At 39.3% G+C, this 17,732-nt stretch overlaps 1 protein-coding gene across 4 annotated transcripts in view; it reads left to right on the forward strand.

The window, feature by feature from the left end:
- The window catches only part of cpeb3 (cytoplasmic polyadenylation element binding protein 3), a 53,375-nt gene that overhangs the window by 31,200 nt on the left and 4,443 nt on the right, over positions 1 to 17,732 (forward strand). For 3 of the 4 annotated variants that reach the window (XM_054798829.1, XM_054798830.1, XM_054798827.1), the window contains exons 5-8: positions 2,246 to 2,269; positions 5,848 to 6,015; positions 8,665 to 8,754; positions 16,860 to 16,978. In XM_054798829.1, coding sequence (XP_054654804.1) covers positions 2,246 to 2,269; positions 5,848 to 6,015; positions 8,665 to 8,754; positions 16,860 to 16,978 — 401 coding nt within the window. The remainder of the gene's footprint in view (positions 1 to 2,245; positions 2,270 to 5,847; positions 6,016 to 8,664; positions 8,755 to 16,859; positions 16,979 to 17,732) is intronic. The other variant, XM_054798828.1, reaches the window with a different exon arrangement.

Consider the following 17,732-nt stretch of genomic DNA (forward strand, 5'->3'; position numbering starts at 1 on the left):
TTTGATTGCAACAATTGTTTGGTGCTTCTGCATTGACTCATGCTGAGAAATCGTACCATGTTCCCTCCTCCTACATGCAGCCTCTTTTCCAACCGTACTGAGGCAAGGAAAGTTGACCAGACTTGTCAGACTTGGCGTGATATGATTTGCTCACTGTGCGCGGGACCTCGAGTTCCGAAGGAGTTCCATTCTTAGACTGTGATGTACTGTAAGTCGAGTTTTAATATAAATCGGAGCTTATACCGAAGGTCAGGGCTCCAGACTGCGACAAAATACACGCATTTTGCGACTAAACTATGAGACATTGTGAGTACATTTTTCATGTACTCACGCATGTGTGACCAGATAAAACTACGCGTCCCTTATTGAGTACGACAAGGGACGTTCCTTCTTACTGTGAAAATGGAAAATAGTTTGGAAAATTTGTAGTCAGTTGACAGCAGCATCTTCTGTCATCTTTGTTTATACATTTTGCCTGGCTGTCACTTTGTCTCTCGGCTGTAGCTAGCTCGGTAGCTAGCTACTGTATATATAGTTATCTGCCTAGCCTCTGGTCCATGGACTCCAAATGTGACATTTTTTTTCACACAGTGACATTTTGTCTTTAAAACATAGAAGCAATGCGATTTGTTCGGAGCTCGTTTTTGCACGGGCAAACTACAAGTGGGATACGTGTTACCTTACTTTTTTAAAGTGTCACTTAACAACCTTGCTCTCTTGTCACCATTATAATAATAATGTCTTGTTTTCAAAACACTGTGTGTCTAAGTTGTTTAACATAAACACATATTGTGTTCAGCTATAAGACAGTGACACTGTCACAGGGGTTTTCCACAGGTAGCTTCTAAGCTAGCAGTACCTTGCCAGCTGATTTTCAGTAGCTCACCCAAGAATATTTGCTTCAACTAAATATTTTTATAACTGTTCAACTCAGACATGATGCCTTTATTTAATGACAAATGAGCACAAAATAGCATAAAGACAATGACAATGAGAACACTGTTAGAGTGGAGACGTTCTTTGTAAATAAAGTACAACTGAAATGTTGCCAGTCGCATAAAACCTTGTTTTTGTCAAACTATGTTTAATAGTGCTGGAAGTTGGATACACCTGGACACTCGGTTCACATTTCTAGAAGAAAACGTTATTTTACTCTGCAAATATAAGGCATTCAGAAGGCACATTCAAAGATGTTGTGATGGTATGTAGTATTCTACACTGGCCACTAGATGTCAGTAATGCAACTGTGATGTTTGGTGAGACACACAGGCACCAGACTTGAACAACAGGAACAACAGGCTGTTATTGCAGGTTTTAATTTTCTCAGGCAAAATAATCCCTAACATGAGTTAATGCTGCGGCTGTAACCCATGCCAAGCTAAAACTCGACTCTGAACCCCCAACATCACTTTCTGTCCGCACCACCAGAAAACATTTACAGCAACACACACAAGTATGAGTCATGTCTCAAATTGCTTATTTTCTCTACTATATTGGGTAATACAAGTGTAAAGGCCACTATAGGGATGTTATTTCATGTCTAGAGAGCTCTAATAACGTTACAAATCGTATTTAGAAGGTTGTAAACAGGTTTTATATGCTCTAACGGCAAAAACATTCTATTTATATATGAAGGAATTCTACTTTGCGGAAATGAACTTATCACGGAACCAATTGAACTAATTAACTACGACAAAAGAGGGATTACTGTATGTCTCTCAATCTCAATGGGAGACGGCTTTGTTCGATTCAACGTAGAAGCAAACAATTGGAAGGAGCACTTTCAACTGGCACTGATGTTGTCCATACCCTAAGGGAAGTTTCCACTCACCCACGGTCTCCCACTCCTGACCCGAGAGTGCATTTGAATATTTCACCACGGTCATGATAATGACTAACCAACTCGCCGTTAAGCCGTGCATGCATTGTGCATTATTGTCTCGTGTGTGATGCGTTATAGAAGATTAACACCAACGGCTGCCATCGCAGGTTCATTAAGCATAAAAGACGATGTCCGACATTGCTTCGTGCCCCTAAATGTGTCCAAGAGTGTGTCGCCAGTTTGCCCCTTGTGACCCATCTTAAATGTGGCCATCTGTGCGTTTCCTGTTGCCTTGGAGATGATCCCGTATTGGTGTTATTTCCACCGAATCCATATGTCTGTAAATCTTTCCTTCCCGTGTTAACGCCCCGATCCCTGTCTCTTGTCTTTCCTCCCTCCCCTTCCCACTTTGCTGACAAGCAGCTCGGAGCTTTGGCCGCAGAAGAGGTAACGTGTGGCTCTTTCTCTGGGCTTCTGCTTGTCTTGCCCACTACTTGTAGGTCTCTGAGGATGAAAGGCTTCTTGGCATGGTGTCACTCTCTGCTCCTCATCTGTGCTATGATTGATTCAATCATCCAAACATACATTTGAATTTAATTAACATGGCGCAAGAAAATCTGTTTGTTGTTTTTACCTTTCCTTTAAACTTGGCTTAAATCAGGGGTGTCCAAAATGCGGGCCGGGGGCCGTTTGCGGCCCGACGCTGTGATTTTATCGGCCCGCAGCACAGTTTTAAAATGTCATTTAACAAGGAAACTTGTTAAAAGCAGCAAAAATGGGAAAATCAATCAAAAGTCAAAATATTAAGAAAAGAGAAGAGAAGAGCCATAATAGTATGAGGAAAAATGTCATTTTAGTAGCATCAAGTTGAAATATTAAAGAAATCTTTATTTTTGTTTTTTTTAAGTCCAAAACAATGAATAAAGTTTGTAATTTTTGGAAACTTAGTTTGGGGCGAAATCTATAACATGGGAATAAAGTCAAAATATTAGGAGAAGAAAGTTGAAATATTTGGAAAATGATACAAAAATAATCAACAGCAGAAAAATTTGACCTGAGTTATGTCAAAATATTTTTATAACAAATATAACAATTTTCTGATGGGAAAAAAAGTTTCAATTTTATGATAATAAACTTGTAAAATGAGGAAAAATATCATTTTAGTAACAACTTTGAAATAAAGAAAAAAAAAATTTGTTTTAAAAGATATAGTTATAGTTAGAAAAGTTAGAATTACGAGAAGAAAATTTACAAGAGGAAAGCTGAAATTAAATATATGGAAAATGTAAAAAAAAAAAACCAGCAGAAATGGAAAAAAGAGCTGTAGTTTAACGGGAATAAAGTCTAAATATTAATAACAAAAGTCATAATCAAATGAAGAACAAAATTTTACAAGAATAAACTTGTATTATTATGGAAGAAATGCCTTTTTTAGTAGCATATCACCTGTATTACAAAGATGTTTTTTCTTGAGCTACATATAGCTTCTTAGCATATCTACATGTGTTGGTTTACAAAGTATCAAAGTGGCCCTTGCATCATTTCATTTTTCAGTATGTGGCCCTTGCTGGAAAAAGTTTGGACACCCCTGGCTTAAATAATAGAAGTATGATTTAATAGCCAAAATGCATCCCAGCAAACTGATGCTGCAGCCTGTTTGCTTGGAGTCCTTCCAAAGTGACCTGAGGGACTATGCTGACTTAGAGTTGAATCATCTGATTGGCAAATGGGTGCTTTGAATTCTTGAACCGCTTCCATTCTCCTGCAGACAGAACTGTTAAGCGTTATATGGTTACTGTTGATAAGCCAGCATCGTCTACAGTGGTCTTTGTTGGCCAAATAAGAGCTGGATTCTGTTTGTTCTTCCGAAAAATGCAGTGTTCATCTGGCTGTAATGCCCCTTATCTGCTGCACGATAGAGCTGCAGCTATTAATCTGATTAATCCATTATAATCGACAATTATTCTTTTTTTTAGCTTCAAAAATGTAAATGTATTGTGATTTCAGCCTCTCAAATGTAAATATTTTTAATTTCCAACAAAAACAGACCCATTATCTTTCTGTTTTAGGCAAAACAAGATATTCACACACATCAGCTTTGACTGGAAAACAGTGATCGACAGTCTTGCCTCTTTTCTGATGTGTTGCAGACCAAACCACTAACTGTTTGTGTTTGGTTCATATTGATTTGGTCCACCTAAAGCAGGGGGGGACATTTGCGACGCACAGATTTTTTTTATTGGTCCGTGGCACATTCTAAAAATATAATTTAACAAGAAAAATGGAAAGGTCAGCGGGGATTTAATGAGAATAAAGTCAAATTAGTGAGAGAAAATTGTTGTAATCTAACGAGAAATGTCATTTTAGTAGAAGAGTTGAAATATTAAAGAAAAAATTGTATTTTTTAAAAACTGATAATATTGTGAGAAACAAACAAAACAACAAATAAAGTTTTGTTGGAAAATTTGGTTGCGGAAAAAGTTATGTTCCTGTAATAAAGTCAAAATATTATGGGAATAAAGTCGTAATTACAAGAAAATTTCAAAGAAGAAAGTTGAAATAGTTGGGAAAAAACAGCTGTACTTTATGAGAATAAAGTTAAAATTTTAAGAGGAAAAAAGTTACATTCTAACGAGAAATAAAAGTCGCAATTTTTCATCATAGTGTGAGGAAAAATAATGTCATATTAGTAGCTTAGAGTTGTAAAGTTGTAAGAGCAACAAACAAAACAAAATAAAGTTGTCATTTTTGGAAAATTAGGTTGGGGAAAATGTGTATTATGGGAATAAACTCATTATTACGAGAAGAAAAATTTTACAAGAAGAAAGTAGGTGGAATAGTTGGGGGGGAAAAAAAGTACAAATGGAAAAAACAGCTGTCGTTTTACAAGAAACAGTTTCATTCTAACAAGAAAAAAAGTCACTTTTTATGAGAATAAACATGGAAAACTGAAAGCATAGACCAAAGTTCATATTAATAATGCGCTTTTTCACCTACATCACCTGCATTTTTTTCTTGAATTATACATATTTGACAAAATATCAAAGTGGCCCTTGCATCCTTTCATTTTTCAGTATGTGGAAAAAGTTTGGACACCCCTGGTCTACTGACACCTGATAAATCGAAAAAAAACTTCAGATTTATCGACTTAAAAAAAGTTGAAGCCCTACTGCACGGTACTGTATGTGCACTTCAAAATAGTAACGCGTGATCTTGCAAAAACCAACCTGCATTGACCGCATCAAACAAAATAAGACTATCAAACAACCACAACGGAGGAGAACAAGGGTCTCCTGTATTGAGGGAAACTTAGAAGAGCCTTATGGAGTATAGCACGTTCTGTTTACTTGTAGTATTTCTATCTGTGTATTCGCAAAAGTTACAATAATTACAACCAATTACATCAGTCCTTTGGCTTAAAACCCCAACTGAGCAGACACTGGAAATTTCACCGCATTGTACCTGCTGGTGGAAAAGCGCCAAAACAGCGAGTGGAGTCTTGCCAAGAGTTCCCGTACAGTAGAAAAGAAGCCATAGTTTATGCTCAGTCTTGCGCTATCTTAACTGTCTCATCAACTTTTCTGCTATTATCGTGCTCATAATGTCCATCTTATATTGTGTTGGGGAAATGAACCCATTAGTCAATCACCAGTCATGCTCTTAATTTGAAAAATGTGATTTTTCCTCTGTGTTTACTTGTGGAATCACTCTTAAATTGCTGCATCTTTATGATAATGTGAATTAATTGGTCTTTCTATGTGTTGGTTTCTCTTGTCTTTTAATCAACCATGAAAATTTGGTAAAAAAATAAATGTATCATGCAATTATTGTATGCATGCTTTGCATAATACTTGTGCAGGATGTCAGACTGAATGGTTCGTCAGCATTTAGATAATGATGCTAAAAAGCAAGACAGTGTCGTAAAACGTGTGGTGTAGTCAGATACTCTTAGCTCCACGCTCTTATCTTTCATCTCCCCTTCTGTCCTCCCGGTGTCTTCCTCTCCTCCCCTCCATCGACTGCAGGTCGTTCCTACCTTTTTCCATTTGAAGATGGTTTCCTCGACGATGGCCATGGTGACCCCTCCTTGACCCCAGGCTTGAACTCCCCAACGCGTTGTCAAAACGGAGAGAGGATGGAGCGCTACTCCAGGAAGGTCTTTGTTGGCGGCCTGCCCCCTGATATAGACGAAGGTAAATAACGTTTGTGCCGTCACTACTGTTGTGTACGTGATATGGCTACCATGCTAAACAGCATGGCTCTTGGTCAGTCCATCATTTTTTTGTAAAAAAACATGAAAACAAAACAAATATGGGGCCCTTTCATGTCAGACTCTTGAAAGGTTTCTTCGCTGGATTTGTCACTAGTCACTTCTTTTGAAAAAGAATATCAAGAGGGGTCTGATTACCCGCTAAAATAAAGTTGGCAACACTCATTTCCGACCAGGTGCGTTATGTGTGAACAGGTCGCGGCAGATAAATTAGTGGCGGTCCAAATTTATTTGTGGTGGTCCGCAAATCTGTTTGTCTCAACCCAAGTTGGTTGAGACTGGATGGTCACCCCATACCATCTGTTTGTATCCAAAATAGCTTTATTTTGTGCTTTACTCATATCACAGTAGAACCATTAATATACACCAGGTTCAAAACATTCAGTTATCTTACCACAGATGGGTTCAAACACAGAGACAAAAACTTTGTCATTTGTCATTTTTTAAAATTGTAAAACAAGAGTTTTTCAACAACAGCAGCAAATAAAACAGAATAAATCCATTCTGCAGCTATTTTAATATTTTAAAAGTAACTTATTATACAAAAACAGCAATTTTTATTGCTCTTATCAGGTACAAAGGGACGTCGGTTAGCGTACAATTAGTGTTTTTCAGTAAACGTCGAAAGTTGCCTCAGTTTCCAATATGGCGCACATCTCGTTGTGTCACTAATACGCTTCAACTGTGTTCTTAATGTATTTTCATCACAAAATGTACTTGTTAGCAGCTTGCTAATACATGAAAACAGCTCCGTCGCCCGTCTGTAATCTCATCAGCGATTGACTGTAGTTCTTTGCTAACTAACACAGTTAGAAATGTTAACATAATACACATTTTTATAGTTTTACATGCATAAAATTGACCAATGAAAGGGATAAATCAACATTTAAGACGTGATTGTTGCTGAAGACAGGATGTTTATGTTGATCTCGCTACCACATCGTGTCTTTGGCATATATATGTATGTGTCCCCTAATAATTGTATTTATATATATATATATATATATATATATATATATATATATATATATATATATACATATATATATATAGATAATTATTAGGGCTGTCAAATGATTAAAAATTTTAATCAGATTAATCTCAGTTTTAAAATTGATGAATCATGCAATATGCCCATTTTTACTGTATTTAATTAACATAAAGATAAATGATAGGATAGGATTATACATATTTGTATGTATTAACAGCTCCAAATGATCTGAATATGCCAATCAAGCTAAAAGATACCACACAAGTCTAAAAATCTATTTGCCTAACACACGTTTCTTTAATAGTAGCAGAAGATTTGAATCACACTTTAAACCCTGTTATTATGAGCAATGAGGGGTTGCGTTCAAAGACATCATGTGATTTAAGGTAAGTTTACTTGTTTTCGGTGTATTTTCCAGCATACTTAAATGTAGCAAATTGTACAGTACATCCGAATTAAGAGTTACGAAGTGAGTGATAAGAATATCTACATCATGTTTTCTTTATCTTCCTGTTTATTTACACACATGCACACGCATTATACATTTTTGTGATGTTCAGAGGGTCCCTGAATGCATCTTGCGCTCTTGTAATGAGAATGAGGAAGTGTTGTTCCCAGGATGAACGGACGAGAGACGCGTGTGAGTTGGAGATACACACAGTATATAGTGTTGGAATATTGCACTGCTGTTGATGTGTTCAGGTCACAATGAAGTTATAAAACAGCGTCAGACTCTGTGTGACTGTGGGGACGCTCCACTGTGCTTCCGTTTGCGTTGTCATAACAGAGAGGCGTGCTTGCCCTGCTGCGCATGCGTCAGTTACACTAAAAATGTGTACGTAATTAATGAAATAAATTAGTTACCCCCGTTAACGCGTTATTTTTGACCGCCCTAATTATTCTACCTACATTAACTCTTAAGTCACTCACATTGTCCACAGAACACATGATGGACATATAAAATACAGTAGTACAAAGATGAAATACAAAAATGTAAACAGAAATGAAGACAGAACAAGTCTTTACTTTTATTCCTGTGGTTGTCTTGCACACTGGAAGGGGTTGTTGCAAGGACGGGAGAGACAGGCTTACTGGGAGTAGGATGTCACAATAATGACCCTGTCTATTTCATAGTAGAAGATCCTTTCAAGAATACCATCTTTATCTTTATCTTTTCACTTTCACTTTCTTTCACGCACTGCCACGATAGGAGTCTGCCTCACGGGTGGGAGACATCATGGAGGTTACCGTTAAAAAGTTAACTAGGAAGACGTCAAGTGACATTGTCCTTTCTCCGTCCAGCAATGCCCGACTTCGTATTACACCGCCGACATATTCTCTTTTTTCTTTTTGTACAGTTTTAATATTTTACAGGAGTGCGTCGTAACACGGAATGTCATAAAACGAGGACCACCTGTAGATTTGAGCTCGTTGAAAAATGCATGAGTCTCCAGGTACACACCACAGGATCCAAGCCTGTCTTTGATTCCATTTTAATGCACATTAGTCACTGATATTATCTGCTCTAATAAGCGCAAGAATGACGTCTGTTTTCTTTTCCTCTCCTTTGCATTTGAGCAGATGAGATCACCAACAGTTTCCGTCGCTATGGACACCTGGTAGTCGACTGGCCCCACAAAGCCGAGAGCAAATCCTACTTCCCGCCTAAAGGTAACACAGGTTTCTCCAAACACAATCTGGATTTTCCCATCACACATCAAAACTACACCAACAAATAAAACCTTGGGTGTTTCTCGCCGTCATAGGGTGCTGAAATTCTTCATGTTACCCAGAAATCATAGGTCATGCTGGGGAGAGCATGGGGGTGTCTGTTGATGGTACTCCATTTTGTTTTCAGTTTATTTGAACAGTTACCTGAGCAAAGTTTTCCTCAACAAACTCCTGGGTGTTTTATTTTTTTTGCACCCCTCCATCACTCTCGCTGGCCCAGGAGATGCTGTGTGTCATATAATGGAAGCTATTAAAGACACACTGGAAATAACTGGCATTCCACATGCACGTGGTAATACACTGCATCTGGAGGACTTGGGGAAATTCTCTCCCACTCTCATTTCTCGATAGATGTTTTTTTTTTTTTTTTAAATGGGAGGCTTGACTCTCCTAATACCACACCCAACGGAAAAAATATGTGTCAACCTTTTAGGGGAATGAATGAGCTTCCAGCAGTTGGAAGAGGCTGGGGGAGGCAGGCCTGGTTATGTGTCATGTTGCTCAAATTAAAAACAAAAACACTTCCTTCTTTAAATATCCCGGGGGAACGCCTAAATATGATGTCAATGTCACATTCTCCATTATAACTGGTCAGGTGAGTGAGACGAATGTGTATGAAATGCCCTGGTGTTTTGTGTGACTATATATACAGTGTATGTGTATATATATATATATATATATATATATATATATATATATATGTATATGTTACTCTGTGAGACACACAAGCAAGACTTGATAACTGCAACAACAGGCTTTTAGTGCAAGTTTGAATGATCTCACAACAGGCAAAATAATCCCTAACACGGGCTACTGTGGCGGCCGTAACCCATGCCAAACTAAAACTCAACTCTGAACTCCTGATGTCACTTCCTGTCCGCCCCCCCACTCAGCTCCCATTGTACCAAATCACATTTATAGCGACACACACAAGCACACAAGCACGAGTCTTATGTTATGTTATTATGTTGACTATATTGGGGAATGAGAGTGTAATGGTGACTATAGGGTGTTATTTCATGTCTAGAGTGCTCTAATAATGTTAAAAACCGTATTTAGAAGGTTGTGAACAGGTTTTCTATGCTGTAACTATGACAAATGTTAGATTGATAATAAGGAATCCTACACAGTCGTGTCTGGAACCAATTAACCGTGATAATGAAGGGATTACTGTATAATGAAGAAATACAGTTTTTGGCCCAAGCTGAAATCTCACAGCCTACTTTACAGCCTACGTAGGAGCTCAGGTGTGTCAATTTGCTGTTATCAGCCACACAGACAAAAATAGGAAATTGTTAAAGGCCAGCAAGTATTTTTAAACAAATGGTAACGTAATAGTTCCATTTGGCTGTAAGATTGTATTGTATCTTTTTCCCAAAAGGAATATAGTTGTCATGTGTGGACCTTTGGTGTGGGTTTTCTCCATTTTCCCTTTATTTACGGTTCTGTGCTTTTATTTTGTTACATCTCTTTCATGTCTGGACTGAATGCTTCACCTTTGTCCTGTTTAGGCGGATCTGGGGAGTGCACTTGCGTATGATTTGTTAAAGGGTTCTATTTAATTGAGCTGAGGCTTCATTAGTGGATTATAGTTACCTGTGTCCGTGTTTGCATCTCCAGAAGCTGTTTTCCTGCTTCCTGGTATTATTCTCATTTTCTTGTGCATTTCCACCTCCCATGGTGTGTTTCTTTGCTGTACCTCCTAGCCATCTTAGGTGCCTTTTTGTATGAGCTTATCGTTTGTGAATTCAAGACTTTATTGAACCAACCTGCCACCATGTCCTTGCATCCTGGGGTAAACGCTACACGAAAGCAAAGCGAAACATAACAGTGATGATATTAAATGTATGTATTCAGTGCATCCTTTGAAATGATTGTTCTCTAAAAAAAAAACAAAAAAAAAAACATGACGCAAATACACATCAGCTTTGGGATCTCGGATGCCTGATGTCACGGCAACTGCAGTGAGGTCTGGTCACTATGGTGATGTCACGTACATCCCCTCCTATTTTACCCAACACCGTCATCGCTGTTGATGCTGCAAATGTTAAGCTGCTATTTTGGTCTGTGAGCAAGGATAGTAGGAGGGGAGGGGGGTTGTAAACGGCTACCAGTGTGATAAATGACATCAAACTGCTCTCAATCACATTTGTTTTTCAACATCAACTGTTCCTTAACTATTAAAAGATGTGTAGCTACGAAACTGCTGATCACTTTGCACAGTCTACAGTAGCCAAAATGTAATGCTATTGTTCAGTTATAACTTTTGGTAGCAGTGCATTTTTGTTTTCTCATTGTAGCAAAGTAATGCTTCCCTGCTGTGGTAGTACTTATCACCCTGCCTCCCTGGTCGTATAAATCTGAGAGAGCCACTGCAGATGTGCCTTCCAGGAACAGAAGGAACAGAAGCCCACGTGCACACTTCCCCAACAGGAAGTTACCCAGCATGCCTTGAGAGTTATAAATGATCATAAAATAGTCTTGTTATGCATGAATATTAGTGTGTGTTTATTTCGATACTCGCGGAATCCGAGCGGTGCAGTTACATTGTGTTCCACATATATTAGTTGATGTGTTATTTTTGGTGGCACCGTGAGTGAGGCAGGCGTTTGGTTTGATGACTTCTTGGTTTGCGTTCGAGCAGGGGTGGTCCATTTTCCACCGGGGGCCCAAAAAAAATGAAAGGACGCAAGTGCCGCTTGAATATTTTGTAAACCAACACATGTACAGTAGATATGCTAAGAAGTTATATAAATATTTTAAGAAAAACAGCATCTCAGCTTTGTGATATAGGTGGGAAAAAAAATGTTAGTATGAACTTCAGCCTTGGATCATTTTTCCCATTTTTGCCGTTTTTTTTAATTTTCCAAATAGACTACCAGTCAAATGTTTTAGAACACACACACACTGGAGGAAAAAACTACATTTTTAAGTGTTAAGATAGTCTGTCGCACGGTGGTCTAGTGGTTAGAATGTTGGCCACACAGTCACAGTCAGGAGACCGGGAAGACCTGGGTGCAAATCTCCGTTGGGCATTTCTGTGTGGAGTTTGCATGTTCTCCGCGTGTGTGGGTTTTCTCCGGGTACTCGGTTTCCTCCCACATTCCAAAAACATGCATGTTAGGTTAATTGGCGAATCTAAATTGTACACAGGTCCATAGGTTGTTTGTCTATGTGTGCCCTGCGATTGGCTGGCGACCAGTCCAAGGTGTACCCCGCCTGTCGCCTGAAGTCAGCTGGGATAGGCTCCAGCATACCCCCGCGACAATAATGAGGAGAAGCGGTATAGAAAATGGATGGATGGTCTGCCTCTCTTCCATTGTTAATCCCCTTTTTTGTTGCCATTTTTAGAGCAACAAAAATTACTTTCTCCAGTACAATCCTGTTCAATTGATGTTCACGAGGGTGTAGTACCACACTGTGTTCCGAACACTGTTTTTATGCAGACAGAGGAGGTAGTAAGTACTCCAGAACTTGGAGCACCTGTAGGAATTAGTTGCACCAACTGCCAAGGCTTGATCAACCTCCATTTCTGCAGAACAGCTTTAAATTGTTGACCCATTTTGTGGTCCCTGAAGCAGGCCTTTTTGTATAATTCTGAAATACACATTATTTTTCAGTTTTGAGTAACCTTAACTTTTTTTTTTTAACCCCTGGAACTTCACCACTTACCTTTGTACCATTTTTGAGCTATTCATTGGACTTGAACGACTTGAATTTCAATAAATAACTGGAAAAATGTCTGTGTTCTGAAACTTTTGACCGGTAGTGTATTTCAACTTTCTTCCTCAATAATCTTTCTTCTCATAATATTATGACTTCATTCTCACTTTTTCCCCCCCAGCCTAATTTTCCAAAAATTACAACTTTATTTTTAATTCTTTTTCTCTAATATTTCATATATATGCTACTAAAATGACATTATTTTTCCTCATAATATTAGAAGTTTATTCTCGTAAAATGGCAACTTTTTTCTCGTTAGAATATGACTTTTTTTCTCTTAATATTTTGACTGTATTCTATTAAAATTACAATTACAGTTTTTTCAATTTCTGCTGTGTTTTCTTACATTTTCCAACTTTCTTCTTTAAATTTCCTAAAAATCATGACTTAATTTCCATCATATTTTGACCTCATTCCTATAATATAACTTTTTTTCCTCAACCTAATTTTCCACAAATTGTTATCTTGTTTTGTTTCTCGTATTACGACTTAAAAAAAAATAGCATTATTCATGTAAAATTACGACTTTTTCTTTTAATATTTGGACTTTATTCTTGTAAAATGACTGCTGGTTTTCCCAGCTTTGCTGTTAAAAAAAAAAAAAGTGTCAAAATAGATGCCTGTGAATATAGGGACTAAATGATTGAATCATTTAGGAAGGGATCCATGTGGGGGAGAGATGGCGTCGTAGTCTGCCCTCCCCATTCAAAGATAATTTCTCAGCATTGACGTAGATGGCCTCCCTCACTCCCCTTTCGAACCATCTGTCTTCTCTCCCCACAATATGTACATTTTTGTCCTGGAAAGAGTGTTGTTTCTCTTTGAGGTGCAGGTAGACAGCTGAATCTTGAGCTGAAGAGTCAGCCCGTCTGTGTAGTGACATGCACCAGCTCAGTTGTGCTTGGTTTCCTCAGTATAAAACATTTTAAGGGAGTCCCAAACCTCAATTTGCATGAATTCATGCATGTTCTCTTCACCCACCTCTCTCTACTGACTCACTCATCTTTCCTGCCCAGGGCCATGGAACACGTTGTTCCCTCTTTCAGAGTGTGAGCTGCAGGCTAGCTGACATTTCATGCGCTTTTTTTTTTTTTTAAGGGGCAAGTCTGTAGTATTTAGTTTTGCTGATGCATGCAGGCCTTATCAGTTTTAAGTTGAGTTTATTTCTGATAGTTGTGTATTTCTAGTAACTGGACAATGGAGGGTCCTGACATTACTTGTATTTCTCAAATCTACCATAACACATGTTTTTAATGAGTCACTCTGGCTAAATGTAAATCTAAATCTAAATAAAACCGCTTTTCGCAGAAGTTGTGTTCCAGTCAGTGGTGAAAATTGCCATCATTGATATGCCCATAAAGATGTATTTTTAACACATGGCTTGTTCCTCCCCCTCCAAATCTTCCTGCTAGCTTCATGTAGCCTTTCTCCCCCGATTTTGCATCAACATTTACAAGAAGAGTGATTGCTGGAATTTGCGAGACTAACCACCGCCCCCTCTTCAATTGCCATTGTTTAATCGCAACAGAAGCTAACAAGCTAAATGCATAATGCAGCTTCAAGTCCTAAATGTGCCTCACACACAAATTAAACACATTTAAAGTATAAAATGTATAGGTACTCACCACTAATGAATGATGTAAGAAGAAGATCCATGAACAGATGGAATTTGCTGGTCACACCACACAACTATGGTGCAGGTCTTCCAGGTTCTGAAGCAGCAAAACCACCCCAGACCATCACACTACCACCACCATATTTTACTGTTGGTATGCTGTTCTTTTTCTGAAAGGTGGTGTTACTTTTATGCCAGTTGTAATGGGACAGACGCCTTCCAAAAAGTACTTTTGTTTGTCAGACCACAGAGCATTTTCCCAAAGGTCTTGGGGATCATCAAGATGTTTTCTGGCAAAATTAAGACAAGCTTTCATGTTCTTATTGTTCAGCAGTGGTTTTCGTCTTGGAACTCTGCCATGCAGGCCGTTTTTGCCCAGTATCTTTCTTAGGGTGGAGTCATGACCTTAACTGAGGCAAGTCTTTGGATGTTGTCGTGGGGTCTTTTGTGACCTCTTGGATGAGTTGTCGCTGTGCTCTTGAGGTAATTTTTGTTGGCCTTTCACTCCTGGGAAGGTTCACCACTGTTCTCTGTTTTCGCCATTTGTGGATAATGGCTCTCACTGTGGTTCGCTGGATTCCCAAATCTTTAGAAATGGCTTGATAACCTTTTCCAGACTGATCTCAATCTCAGTCATGTTATGTTTTAACAAGGGGGCAATCACTTTTTCACACAGGGCCATGTAGGTTTGGATTTTTTTTTTCTCCCTTTAATAATAAAAAGTTTCATTAAAAACTGCATTTTGTGTTCAGTTGTGTTGTCATTGACGAATATTTAAATTTGTTTTCTTGTTTGCAAAAAAATAAGAACTCACACCACTGTACATGCATTCAGACCATGTACTGCAGATCCAAGTGCAACACATCATACAATAAAACTGTACCGATACTTTTTTGCCATATACGAATGTCAGTTTGGTTGATTTTGGGCAACCAACTGCACCAAGCTTGATCAAAACCCCCTTTCTCTATACTGCAATCTTTTTCCCCTTAAAATATTGTGGAATTTGTTGAATAGTGAGAGGTTGTGCCCTGACGCGCTAATTGTCTATCGTTTACGTTTCATGTTTCCGTGCTACGTCGTGCGGCGTTGATTGGCTCATAAAGAGGCATGTGAGACAATGCATACCAAGCGTCGTGCAGAATGTATCCTGTGTGTGTGTGTGTTTGCTCATAGCATGTATTGAAGGGATCCAATTATCCTACATGATGTGTTGGGAATTATTGATCCTACATTGTGAAATAATCGTACAAATGCAATAATTATTGTACATCTGGCAACGCTGAGTGTAGTTATTTTTTTATGACATTACATAGTAAGTGCGTTTCTGGCACTATTCTGTCAAGTAATCAGAACTGCTCATTTAAATGTCAGAACAATGCTCATCGTCATCGCTTTGGCCAGAAGGCAGCTATGAAGGACACGCCAGGCACATGGACATACAAAGTAGGAAGAGGGTAAAACTCTCATAGTGTAGGAGCTATTTGCAGGAGGACACACACAATACACTTGCTTTTTTATGGCACTTTTAAAACTGTGATAGCCTCTTTGTTCCCTTACTGTCTTGCCGCCTCACCATTTCCTGTCGGCATCCCTGCAGCACATGCTCACGCTTTGTTACACGTCGCAGTGCATCCACTTGACTGAGTCGTCTAAGACCGTTCTTCTTCTATGCACCACAGCTGCGGAATGAATGAATGTCAGGGAGAAACATTTGTGTTGCATTCAGGGGGAGTGAGTGCGTGTGTGCATGCATGCATACAGTATATTTGTGAGAAGGTTCTAAAAGAGGCAGCACTATTATAAAACCACACTGTCAGGCACGATGGATATTAAAACTCCATTTTTTGCGACTTTATGTACATAATTTCCCTCCCAAATTTGGAATTGTGCGACCTTTGTGTCATTTGAGTGTTTTCAGGACATTGAATCGATCACAACTGGACTGTTCAGGTTGTCTTAGAAAACATTTTGCCTCTCTTCCGAGCAGACTTTATCAGTTCAGGCTCAAAGACTAGATAGGACAGCTGTCGTCCGAGAGGACGGTGCACGATCCAAGCAACCAAGGCTGGTTTATTTCTTGTGTGGTGCAAAATGACAGTCGTTAAGCAATAGTGAAGTGACGTCTCTGCCTGCCAGTGACAGTTGTTTGTGAGGAATCCCCCTCTGTAGTATTTCAATACAAACATCCCCTCAGACTAGAGCTGTCCTATCTAGTCTTTGAGAATGAACTGACGAAGCCTGCTCAACAAGTAAAGGGTAATAATGATTGTATTGGCTATTTATGTATTTCCTGCTAGCCACCTTGTGGCTTACTGAACAGGTCTCTGTCCCACTTGAATGGCCCTAATGGTGCTGACCTGGGGGAAGTTTTATGCTCTTAATGCTAAATAATGCACCAGTACAGAGACTTTCTATTTGCATCAAAGACATCAGTGAACGCCATCTGGTTCTCCCTGGAAATTCGGCGGCGTGTGTTGATCAATTTTGCATGCTTTTGCATGCTTCCTGCTCCTATGAGTGTCACTAGAGGCAGCAATGCACCTTTAAGTCAATAAAGGACATACAGCATGTGACATCTGCAGAGGCGAACCCACCTCAAAGGATGCATCACATTGACAATACATTTACAACAATGTGGGGATATCTATAAAAGGAAAGATCATTTGCAATGGAATGATTTTGGATTCTGTTTACTGCTTTCCAGGTTATGCCTTCCTACTGTTCCAAGAAGAGACTTCTGTTCAAGCCTTGATTGACGCCTGCATCGAGGAGGACGGCAAGCTCTACCTGTGTGTGTCCAGTCCCACTATCAAAGACAAGCCGGTAAGCAGATACAATACAATTCAAACTACATTCAACACATAAAGTTCGGGCTCCTGGGTAGGAAAGAGATGTGGTTGATAGCCCAGTGTGGCCTCAAAAGGTGCGTACTTAATCCGAACTAATTGTTCTGCCCAGTTGGTAGGATTGGTTTCAGTAACGCTTCTAAGCATCGATTCTAAGTCCTGCTTGGCTTTTTCACATTGTCCATTTGACTGGGATGGTACCTCGACGTGAGGCAGGAATTAGGTCCCAGCTCCCAATCTGAGACTGTGTCTGTGGCTATTCAGTGAAGTCTGAAGACATGATCTACAAGGAGTCGGGCTGTCTCTAAGGCTGAAAACCAATCTACAATTGTCATGATGATAGTTTGGCCACCAGGGGACGGAGGCCCGGCAACAAAGTCTACTGCAGTGTGCGACCAGGGTCGTCCAGGAAGTGGTAGTGGATGCAGCAATCCCGAGGGTAGTTGGTGGATGGACTTGTTCCTGGTGCACACTTCTCAGGCTAAAACCAAGCTCCTGACGTCTTTGTCCAAGGTGGACCACCAAAAAATGCCTCCTGATAAAGGAGCTGGTTCTATTTATTCCTGGGCGGCCATGCGGGACTCATGGGCCCATTGCGGCACTTGGGTACGAACAGCGTCAAAAATGAATCTGTTCGATTCCGATTCAATCTCCCACTAGAAGGCCCCAATTATCCGTGAATGCGGTAGAATCATGTCTTCTGACACCTCGTCAGTGGGGACACTGAACTG

The sequence above is a fragment of the Dunckerocampus dactyliophorus genome, chromosome 14 (genome assembly GCF_027744805.1).
Source record: "Dunckerocampus dactyliophorus isolate RoL2022-P2 chromosome 14, RoL_Ddac_1.1, whole genome shotgun sequence".
NCBI lineage: Eukaryota > Metazoa > Chordata > Actinopteri > Syngnathiformes > Syngnathidae > Dunckerocampus > Dunckerocampus dactyliophorus.